Source organism: Lolium perenne, chromosome 6 (assembly GCF_019359855.2).
Source record: "Lolium perenne isolate Kyuss_39 chromosome 6, Kyuss_2.0, whole genome shotgun sequence".
Taxonomy (NCBI): domain Eukaryota; kingdom Viridiplantae; phylum Streptophyta; class Magnoliopsida; order Poales; family Poaceae; genus Lolium; species Lolium perenne.
Genome location: NC_067249.2, coordinates 246,396,440 through 246,407,933, shown reverse-complemented (window position 1 = coordinate 246,407,933; position 11,494 = coordinate 246,396,440). Strand labels below are relative to the sequence as shown.

The window sequence follows — 11,494 nt, the reverse complement described above, 5'->3', positions numbered from 1 at the left end:
CACTCACATTTGGCTCATTTATTTTCGAATCAATCACTAGTCGATCTAAACAATGAGTAGAACTCAAGCTGCTCACGCCTCTCGAACTTTTCTTAAAGCTCTACCTGGAATCGACTTTTTTTTATGTGCCGGTATTTTCGAAATCTCGCCTATAACCAGTTTCCTCGGTAACCACCGGTATAAGTAAATATCTGCCGGTATTTACCGAAACTTTTAAAATTTACTTGATTTTTTGGTAAGTGTTTGATAAGTCTCGAACGGTACTTTCGACTGGTATTTACGATAACCGGTAAATTTATCAAACAAAACTCTATCAAGCGTCCACGGGTATTTTTTTCTAGAACGAGAATAAAAACCTTGCATGGAATGTGTTAAGCGATGGAATAAAAGATAATCAGGCCGGACCAACGCGCGGCCGAGCAGTGGCGGACCTAGCAATTTTTCAAAGCCTGGGCACACAACAAACTACACTTCACCTTGTTTGAGCTAGTGCATGCACGTTGTTGCCCGCGTTCATGCTGTCAGTCTCATCTTCCGAGTAGGCGAATAGACTCAGATCGATGGATTTTAGTTTTGTATAGCTTCGTGAACATGAGAAATAGCCCAGCTATGGATTATGGAATGAAATGTGCCAAGTTGAGCTGCTAGGGAACAACCAAACAGACCCATGCTGACCCAAAACACGAGTTTTCCAGCAGATTTTCACAGTTCCAGCTAGGTACATCGCCATGGGACCTCACCAGAGTGCCTACGAGCATCGCGGCGTCGAGCCCGGGCACGTGCCCAGGGTGCCCGGACGGTAAATCCGCCCCTGCGGCCGAGGACCCAAGGGCCAGGGCATAGCAACCTTACCTAGCGTAAGAGGTTGCCTAGAGCGCAATTGGGCATTTGGAGAGCCAAGTCCAGAAAACTTACATTTTTTTAATTTTAAAATACTTTTTGAATTTTAAACGCTCCTATTTTTGCAACACGTGATCCAATTGGACAGATTATGCTCTGTGGTCTCATGGATCTAGTATTCCTAGCACGTGACTTTTTAGCATGTGGCCGTGAGTTATACATATATTTGTGTGTTTACTTTAGACCAAGACATAGGGAAAATTTATTTAGTAGAGTCTCAATTTCAGCCATCGCTCTGTCATAGCTTGTTCTTACTGCAATCTTATTACATCACACCCTCGGGCAGCCGCAACACGTTTCTCTTCAGCAATCTTTAAAGCACAAACAAAAAATGATGGTTCCACAACTCCCACTGGTATAGCCCTCCCTGAGGCAGGCCTGGGTACACCAAACCGGAACGCACCAGACAGGGATATATGTTCTAGTGACATGTCTGCAAGTCTTGGCTTCAGAGCCTACAAAACAAACAATCACAGTTCGGCGTATGAGACAAGAGATCAGATCCTAGGATGATCCGGTGAAACAAGAAAGACATCTAAGGCATGTGACTATAAATTTCACGTATATATGACTAGCAGATGAATATACAGATCATGCATTGAGGGCGAAGTGCCTTGTTCTTCAGGTGAGTTGTTTAGTAAGTGTTTACCTGGAACCAAATGGAGCGGCATGAGCAGTAGCAAGCATAGCAGGATTGGCACGTTAAGGGCTCCCATGCCTCAACTAATAAACAGTCGATCGAGAAGGGAAGTGAGCGAGCACACAGTAGATGCACATCCAAATTGGCTATGCCATCTCTTATAGCCATTGTTGACGAGACCTAAAGAAAAATAAATGTTACTAAAAGATATGCAATAAATGTTAAATGTTAAAAGATATGGTATTTGATGAGACACAGATTTGGTAAGACATACACTACTGCTCATGTATATATGCTGCCCAGATGGACGCAATTTACTTGTTGTGTTCCTAAAACAAATGTTTTCCTAATACACCAAAAACATTGAAACACAACCTTTTTACTATGTACACGCTGGCCGTATTGACATCGAAGAAAGCTCCGTTGATAGTAAGGCACGACAACAACATGAGTAGCTTTCGATCCATTCGTATTTTTCGTTAGCAGCTTCCCCAATCCTCAGTGTGTCCTTGACCCTTCTGTAACCTCTCGTTCACGTGGCATGAGTTATAGATTTGTGAGTTTACTTTAAGCCAACATTATTTTTTTGATAAAGAGCGCTTTGTTACTTAAAAGGTTTAAGCTTGCACCCTGCATAACCATGATGCACATAGAGGCACACAATGCTCCAAAAATTTACAAAACATATAAAAGGCTCAATACATATCAGTGCTCAAAAGACAGCATCGAATCCTATGGAGGTGGAGCTAGCCTCAAAGTATGCTGCTACCCATGTTGAATAATAAATTCCTTCGTTCTGATTTAAAACTGTGTAGATACCTCCGTAAAGAGGTCGTGGTCCTCCATAGGCTGAAGAGGCAACCATGAACGGAGTAAAGAACTGCACCGATAGATGATCTGCATAAGAGAAGCATTTTTATTATTTAATAACTTATCATTTCTACATAGCCAAAGCGACTATATAACGGCAAGCCCTCCCACCTTAATAAGCAGTTTAAACCTCCGAGCCACCCCATTTAGCCAATTACCAAAAATATTGACAACACTCTGTGGCGGGTACAAGGTAGAATCCATTTGGATGACTGATCATATAGATCTAGCGAAATAACAGTGAAAAATAGGTATTTTGTTATCTCATCTTGGTGACAAAAAAACACACTTCTTACTTCCCTCCCAATTTCATTTACATGGTTATCCTTAATGAGAATGAGCCCCTACGAAGATACTAGGTGAAGACTTTAGTCTTCAATGGTATCTTCATTTTGAGATTATCTTATTATTACAAACCGGCATAGTAGGTAGGATCAAAGCTCTATATATAGAGTCCACAAAGAGTTTTCTATTCATAAAGAACATTTGCCAGTTTTCCCAATTTTTGCAATTGCTCGTCATCGGTTCTTGTTACAACAATCTTATTACTCGTCGCATCACATTCTACGGAAGCGGCAATGCGTTTTTCTTCAGCATTGTTTCTTGCACAAACAGAATAGGATAAATCCACAATACCCCTCGGTAAAGCCCTCCTTGCGGCAGGCCTCGGTACAGTCATCGGGAACACATATGAAAGCGACATAATCATGACTGACCCTTTTGCAAGTCTTGGCTTCAGATCCTACAAAACAAGAGTCGGAAGAGGGTGTATGACAAAATCAGATCCCACATCGATGTTCTCCGGCAAAACAGCAAGAAAGAAATGTATCTAGGGCATGGAGTATAAATTTCACATGAGAAAGTGCCTTGCTCTTAAGGTAAAATTATAGAAAAATATTTACCTGGAACCAAATGGAGCGGAATCGTGAGCAGTAGCAAGCATAGAAGGCATGGCATGGTGAGAGCTCCCATGTCTCAAGGAACAAACAGTCAAGAAGGCAACCCAGGGAGCACAGAAGAGATTATGACATCTCTCTTATATATATAGCTATTGAGGATGAGGCATGAAGTAAAATAAATGCTGAAGATATGATTACGCAATTCTATCTAGAAGGTAGTATGTGTGATGCATGCAGTGTTCATATTTTATATATCTCGGATTGAGTTGTGGCAGCATGATTGATGAGCAACCCACAAAAAAGATATTATATCTCAAAAGAGACGTGGCTCTAGCGATCTGCACGTATAGGTATAGCTCTATAATCTCCTCTCCTGTCATTAGTTGTAGCCAAAAAGGGTAGAGGAGCCTTCCAGAAATCAGCAGTAAATTGTCACCACAAACATTATGTTCAAAATAAATTGTCACTACAAATACTCACGCGCCCATATTTTTGTCCCGACACCTACGCGTCGGTCGTATCGACATCAACGAAAGCTCCGTCGATCGATAGCGACTGACGGCAATGACACGAGTAGATTTCGATCACTCGGTATTTACAGTTCTTCGTTACCAGCTTCCTCGGTCCTCACTCTTCCTTGACCCTTGTAGAGCCTCTCGTTCCTGCAGCATACGGGTGATGGCGATTGACTGATCGCAGAGACCAGAGAGGCCGCGGCATCTTATGTGCCTTGAACGACTGGAGTGATTGATAGATCCTACTGGTCGAACGGCGATTTCTCCAGGCAGAAACGGACCTCCACCGCGAGCGTGCATGTGGCTTGCGGAATACTTGTGCTTTGGTGCCTTGCTGCTGTCGAGCGCATTGACTTGACCGTATCCGTGCCATACGTACGTGGAGGAGATTCAACGAAGAAACGGCGATCGCTGTCGCCGGGACGGTGCGCGATGGCGGCCGGAGAGGTGGAAGTTCTTCTCTGAGAAAGGAAGTTCTTCTTGTAGAAGGCCAGCATTGTTCGGCCGAGGATGCGGGCCGCGCGAAAACAGGGCCGCAGGGGCCAGCCCGCGCGCATGGTTTGGCTTTTAGCGGGCTTGGCCTGCTTGACGTAGTTCGAGCAGGCTGAAATATGGATCATGGACGGATGCACCTGCAACTCTGTTCTCTGCAAGCAACATCTCCAACAAAACAACAGGAAGAAGACGGACATCAACAACAGGTTACTTACTGAAAGTCCTAAAACAAAATTTGGGTCACTGAAGCCAGATGAATGCTTCTATGCTTGCACCTGTGCGCCACGACCGTCTTTGGTGTACCGGTGTGCCCGGGTCGGCAGGACACAACCTCATCATCTATGCGTAGAGGGGTCCATATGCACGACATTTGGATATGCCACCAAGCGTAGCCGGCCTAACTAGTTAAGGAATTAACTACTACGATGAACCAGGTACTAGATAAGAGATCATTTGGCTTATGCACAATGACGTAGTAATTTTAAAATTTAATTCTATGTGATACAGAAATATCTCTACCGAAGTGCAATGAGTTTGTACATGGAGTGTCCCTAACGACTTAACTTATATCTCAGTCGAATTACATCAACGTGTTTTAATGTGGGTTTAAATAAAGTATAAATAGCAGCAAACACGAATCTTTAAACAGCGCTGAAGCACGTGATTAAGACAGAAGCTACGTCTTAGCTAGCTGAAACTTAGCAATTCCCTTCTACATGACGTATCACGTATGTTTAATCTGAACTTGATATCAACATATCGGTTCTAGCTGCCCACACACGTGCGGGGGTTCACTCTGCTAGTTACAGTTTTTTTTTAGACAAAGAGCATATATTAGTATCGCAGAGATACCAATTATACCTAGCATCTGCAACAACGTATTGCCCTAGCGGCATTACGGATATACACAACTAAAAAAAAAGAATTATAAAAAAGAAAAGTCCCGCTACGGCGATCTAATCCTTGAAACATCAGCACTAGCACCCCCAAGACAGCACCAGAAGTCTAGCTTCTCCAAAAGCGATGCTTTCAAGAAGGAAACCGTGCACAAGCCGTCGTCGCCCGATCGAAGATCTTACGTTTTCACCCCGAAGAAAGTTCTCACTCTCAAAACAATACGTTCAGCAAGGAAATTGCCAAGCACAACCAATTACGCCGGACCTTAGATTTTCACCCTGAAAGACAAGACAAAGAACTTCTCCTGTGCAATCACCTCCACTAGCATGCCGCCAATTCAAGTCACAAATCAACCAAGCCAATGCCTCATCACCGCCCAAACTCGAACCACCATTGGTCGTCCTCAGACCTCGGCTTCCATGACATTCTCCACCAGCGAGAATAAATCACCTTAAATAAGCCCACGCAGTTTACTAACCCACCGGATCTATTCCTAAGCCAAACTCCGCATCTACATTGGACTTTTTTTTTGCGGCGGACATTGGACTTATTCTTAACAAAACCAGTCCATCACAACTTTGTGTGTGCAGGCAGACGAGCTTCTGGCCGGTGACTCGATTACACATATAACTCAAAACAAAACAAAACAAAACAAATTATACTTGATCTAGTCATGTAGATCAAGCAATAATGCCAATATTAGTTCCAACACTGCTCCCCATTTCGAAAAAAATAGTTCCAACACTGCTAAAGTTCATTAAGAGTAGGTGAAAACTGAAAATGGTGATGGTATTTTCCGAATCCGGACGAACATGAAAGCAGACGTGGTAAATATCCGAGTTCGTTGTACAAATACAAAAAAAAGTGTGGTATTGGATGTTGAACAAAATGTGGATACGGAAATAGATATATTTGTATCCGAATAAAATTATGTTAGGCTATTTAAGTAATTATATCCCACTACGCCAATTATATTCCACTTGTAGAGTAAATATAGTCCGTAAAATATTGTGTATTATAGAGTAATTATTATATCCCTCTTGTAGTATATAGATACATCTAAAGTTAGAGAAGTCTAAGACATCCTTTTATGGATAGAGCAAGTATTGAAGTGGTCAAATGTATTTTTTCAATGGTTCAATTAATGGTTAAACACTTAAACTTGAAAATATAGTGTATTATATCATTGTACAGTTGACTCGCTATAGGATATGAGTCTATTCCTTCATTACTTGTGACCCTTCTTACCTGTAAAAACATTGTATCCGCAATCCGCATCCATACTCATGCAACATTCGCCCAGCACTCGTATTCAACAATATTCGTATTTATACCATATTCGTTTTAGAAACATGAAGACAAAAATGAGGAAGGCTCTATCAAATGACCCCCTTCCACCCCACCCCTAATTAAGAGACCCAAAGGATGGACAATGATACGGCAGAAGTAATCGAAGAACAACAAGCCGCAGTGTGCCAGCAAACACACAGATATATTGCAATATAAGAACAGTGTGCACGTACTGCCGCACGTCTTGCTTCTCTCCGTTCGTTCAGCAGGCGGACCTGGCGGAGCACCTCAGAGCACCAGCGTCCTTGGTCAGAGACCGCACCACGCTCGAGCTCGCTGCCGGGAACGCCTGATGCCTGTTGTAATTCGGCCGCACCCTGCTGCCCATCTGCTGGAAGAAGGCGCCGTTCTCGAACGAGTCCCCCACGGAGTGCCAATGCCACTCCTTCCCGGCGGTATCTCCGGCCGGCATCCTTCGCGTTACGTTGGCGCTGTCCGTCGTGGAGGCGATGAACAGGTTGCCCTGGCTCTTGACGCTCGGCCCCATGCTCCCCCCGATGGCGTAGTCCCTCCACCCGTCGTAGAAGTTGTTGACGACGTGTGCGTAGCCGTGCCTGATCCTCGGCATGCGCTGGTTGACGTTGGGGCCGAAGCGGTTGAACGCGACGGTGACCCGCATCCGGCGGTCGGTGAGCTGGCCGTCGTCGTGCCCCAGCAGCATCACCTTGTCGTGGTCGTGGAACCAGTTGTTGGAGACGGTCACGTCCGTGGACCCCAGCGTCACGTCCAGGAGGCCGTCCTCGCACCGGGACAGCGTGTTGTGGTCGATCCACACCTTGGAGCTGGTCACCAGCCGGATCGCGTCGCCGTCGCCGACGTCCACGCTCTGCACGGCGCCGCCCGGGCGCACCACGCTCCCCGCGGGCTGCGCGCGGATGCCGTGCACCTGGAGCCCGTGGACGATCACGTTGTTCACCTCGTAGAGCACGATGCCGGCGCCCCCGGCGATGTGCACGTCCGCGCCGCGGCCGTCGATGGCGGTGAAGCTCTTGACGAAGAGCGGCTGCGCCAGCCTGATGTGCATGTCCCGCTGGAAGGTGATCCAGACCTTCCCCGGCAGCACCGTCGCGCCGTACCGCAGCGTGCCGGGCCGGGGCCGCACAGGGTCGTCGCTCGGGTCGGTGACCGTGTACGGGGTCACTCCGGCGCCACGGTTCTGCCGCATCTTCCCCGCGAAGCCTACGGAGCATACGGCGAGACGCTGGCGGTTGGCCGCCCAGTTGCCGCGCCCGCGCCAGCACCGGTCGATGACGTTCTCGTGGCGGGGGTTCGCGGTGGCCGTTTGAAACAGCAGGAACAGGAGGGCGAGGGGTAGGAGGCATAATCCTTTGGGCGCCATGCTCGACATGTACTGCATATCTTCCGTGTCAATCTGCTGATGTGCCTTAACTCTTGAGAAGAGGAGAATCGAGAATGAGGTTCTTGTAGGTTTCTGCCGCCATTTTAAGGAGGGCGACGGTTCCACGGAGCAACAGACATTTTGTTAATTGACGTGGTCTATGAATAGATCCCAGTTGTTTCACGTCTCCATTTACTTGCTTTAAAAGGACAGGCAGAAACGTCCCAAAAACCTCACGCTGAACTGCATTGAACTGCCCCACACGTTAATTTCATGGGCCAGAAACGCACGCGCCGGACATTCCTTGTTTTCGGAGTGGGCAATAAAAAACGCCCGACATCATCCGTTTACCACGGAATGGAAAGGTGATCTGCACATTGCTCACGGATGGACCTGTAAGTGTAAGCAAAACACAACATCAGGTGTACAGTGTACTTCAGCCCTCAGGTTACTGAATCCAGACCTACGCATGCTTCGGTTTGTTATATTAGGTGTAGAGTAGGGAAATGAGTTAGAATTAGTTTAAACATAATTGACCTGTTCTAATCCAAGTCTCCTCGCCTACCTTTACTATTATATAAACCCCATAAGAGTCATTGCAATACAACACGAAACACCAACTATGAGGGTTCATCTACTCTAACTTCGTATTAGAGCGGTTAGTCTCCCAACATCGATCTCAGGGTCCTCACTATTTCCGCATCGCATGCTACCTCTAAGGTGAATAATCTCTTCTCCTTGAAGGCGTGATACGCGGTCAAAGAAGGGATCAGTTCCATAGATTAGACTAGATCAAGTTCGAATTCCACCAATCAATACATTTCATCAAAAGCCAAATAATATCCCTGATCTACCAGATCCCTCATCCTCCCGTGAAAATTAGCGCAAAATCACTTCTCACGGTGGTGCACTGCGGCCGATCCATGAAGCGACACGACAACTCCAGCAACGGGGTAAACATGGCGTGACACAAGCCCGATCATGTGTGCAACAATGAACTGAGACAATATGATCGATTTGCAAGCAATATTTCGCGCAAGCTTCAACATGGAATTAATATGCAACACGCCACACACCCTTGTGATTGGACTCTGGACACCATATTAGATTGCCAGGCGGAAAGACACGCCGTTGGAGCGGGCGACTACACGACTATTATCACCATGCCCCACAACATCAAGAAGAGCAAGATTGGTAGCCAGTACGGAGTCGGAACAGGCAGGGGAGGGGGCAAAACTATGTTCATTGGATACATGCCCACCTTCTATGTTGTGGATCGCATACCCCTCAATGCATCGCAGGGCCAGGCCTAGAGGGAATAGTCAAATCGGCCATTTCTAGCGACCGACCTTGCCGAGTGCATTTTCGACGGTGCATCATACGAGCCGCTGCAAACTACAGAGATGGCATGGCTCTGGTGGTGCATCGAAAATGCTGCGGGGGAATTTCAGTCACCACCTGCCTAAAATCACCCCCCCCCCCCATTTAGCTCTGTTGTCACTGCCGAATTTCAAATCCACCACCCCTCCCCATTCGGATTGTTCCATCTTTCGAGATCCGTGGAGATGGCGTGAGCTCCGGCTAGCCCCTACTCCGCCGCCCTGGGAGGCCAAGGTCTGTGTCCTCACGCGCTCGATTTTCTCTGCGATTGGCTAATTGGACTCACCCGGTCGTTGCTCCTCCTCCAGCGCGTGGTTGACACTATGATTCTGTGGTGTCCCAGTCTGCCAGACACGATTGTCCACCTCTAACATCCTATGGGTAATATGGATGAACTATGAAGAATCGGGTATCACCCTCTCCATACCCAAGTTATAATGGGTATTGATGAATTTGTCCATACCGTCCCCAAATTATATGTTTATGGTTTTGTATATATGTGTGTGGATAATGAATGGCAGGTTTGGCCAGAACTATAGAATCCAATTGTATACAGAAGAATAGATCCAGTTAGTTCGCTTCACGCTTATCTTTTATTCAGAATTGTAGACAGATGCTTGAATTGCAATCTGCACATTATTGGTGTTTGCTACTTTGGTCATTTGAACAAGTGGCTTTTGGACAATTAGTTGATGTAATGCTTTATCAACTTATTTTCTTATGATTGTAAAGTTGCGATGGTTATTGAGACTAAAAGGAATACTCCTCTGATCCGTAATAACCGCCAGAGCTTTAGTTTAATTTAGTTCAAATTTGAACTAAAGTCCCAACACTTATTATGGATCGGACGAAGTATTATTTTCTATGATATATGACGTAATTCGGTGTTTTCAGTCAATATATTGTCTTCATTGTGGAAATAAGCTCATTGATTTTTTTTTCCATCTTACAATTTTTTTATACATATGGGCTAGAATCAAAAATATTAGAAGTGTTTCCACCCTTAAAAAATATCAAGCGTCTGCCACTTCTCTTGTGTAGGTCATCTCATCTTCTCCCGATCTGATGTGCAAGCCTTTGTCCTGGATACTAACGTGACAAAACAATTTCTGATCCACCTGCCCAAATCTCCAAAAGATTTGTTCCAAAGCTAGGGAGGTTTAAAATTTTAGGAATGGATGTCATGGTGTGGGTGAGACAGATCTAATTTTAACAAAAGCTGTAAAAAAAAAAAAAGCGAAGGTGGGCCTTATGTTCATGCTCGAAAAGAGTTGCATTTCTTGCACACATACACAATGTTTTACTTGTGACATACTAAAATACAGTACATATCATTGATCCGTAGGATCTTCATAATCGCCCCTCTCTCTCTCACTCCTGAATAACGATGGGAGATCAAAAGGTGCTTGATATCTTACAAGCTTTATCTCCACATGAACTCCGTACAACAGAAGGTAAACATGAGATCGACTTTGCTAGGGTTTAGCAGCTTGAAGAGCCCTCACAAGAAGCTGCATTACGTCGACCTGAGCTCTGAGACACACGGCATAGTCCAAGGTTTCGCTCAGCAACGTGCACTCATCGCGATCGTCGAGCTTCTCCACTCCCGGCACGATCCTTTTCAACACCGTCGTCCTCTTCCTCACGAAGGCCCTCGCGAGGACGCCGGCCGAGCCGCACGCCCTCGCCCTGACGGCCATCCTCGGGCGCCTCAGCCGGTGGCACCTCCTCAAGATCGTCTTGCCGGACGCCGACTTGGCGCTGGGAGTGAGATGCCGCCGGTTCCCAAGCTCCACCGCCGTCTGCATGGTCCGGCTCCAGCGCGTCGCGCCGGCGCCCCTCACGTTCACGAGTGCGGCATCCGCCGCGAGCCTGATCGCGTGCTTCGTCCCGTGGAAGCCCATCTTCCTGGATGCCACTACGCCAGGCTTCTGGAGTTCCAGAAGCAGACTCTCGAGCAACGCTTGCTTGAATTGATTAGAGCCTTGCATTCCTGTAGACTAGAACAAAAGGTCTTACTCTTATCACGAACTTGGCATGCATGAACCGTATATATACTAGTGAGAGATGCAGAGATATTTGGCGCATGAGGTGGAGAGAAAGGGAAAGAAGATATGATCGTGTGTCACAAAATAGAAGGTTTGCTTCTGTGAATTTTGGTCGGTTGTTGAGGGAGAAGGAGACGGTGCACATGCTTGCACATGGAGGC

General features: G+C 46.2%; 2 protein-coding genes and 2 long non-coding RNA genes across 4 annotated transcripts; all 4 read right to left on the bottom strand.

Moving 5' to 3' along the window:
• Nucleotides 1-1,092: 1,092 nt before the first annotated feature.
• Nucleotides 1,093-1,654, bottom strand: LOC127309220 (uncharacterized). The gene is made up of 2 exons (XR_007857029.2): nucleotides 1,550-1,654; nucleotides 1,093-1,355 (listed from the first exon to the last, which is right to left on the bottom strand). It is a non-coding gene; the product is annotated as an uncharacterized lncRNA (long non-coding RNA).
• Nucleotides 1,655-2,683: 1,029 nt separating this feature from the next.
• Nucleotides 2,684-3,408, bottom strand: LOC127309221 (uncharacterized). Its single transcript, XR_007857030.1, has 2 exons — nucleotides 3,313-3,408; nucleotides 2,684-3,152 (listed from the first exon to the last, which is right to left on the bottom strand). It is a non-coding gene; the product is annotated as an uncharacterized lncRNA (long non-coding RNA).
• A 3,117-nt stretch (nucleotides 3,409-6,525) lies between these two features.
• Nucleotides 6,526-8,049, bottom strand: LOC127305603 (probable pectate lyase 4). The gene has a single exon (XM_051336103.2). The coding sequence runs from the start codon at nucleotides 7,921-7,923 to the stop codon at nucleotides 6,769-6,771; it is 1,155 nt and encodes a 384-aa protein (XP_051192063.1). The 5' UTR covers nucleotides 7,924-8,049; the 3' UTR covers nucleotides 6,526-6,768.
• Nucleotides 8,050-10,599: 2,550 nt separating this feature from the next.
• LOC127309222 (uncharacterized) lies at nucleotides 10,600-11,290 on the bottom strand. Its single transcript, XM_051340149.2, has one exon. It carries the CDS (start codon nucleotides 11,274-11,276, stop codon nucleotides 10,761-10,763), a length of 516 nt encoding a protein of 171 aa, XP_051196109.1. The 5' UTR covers nucleotides 11,277-11,290; the 3' UTR covers nucleotides 10,600-10,760.
• Between the last annotated feature and the right edge of the window lie 204 nt (nucleotides 11,291-11,494).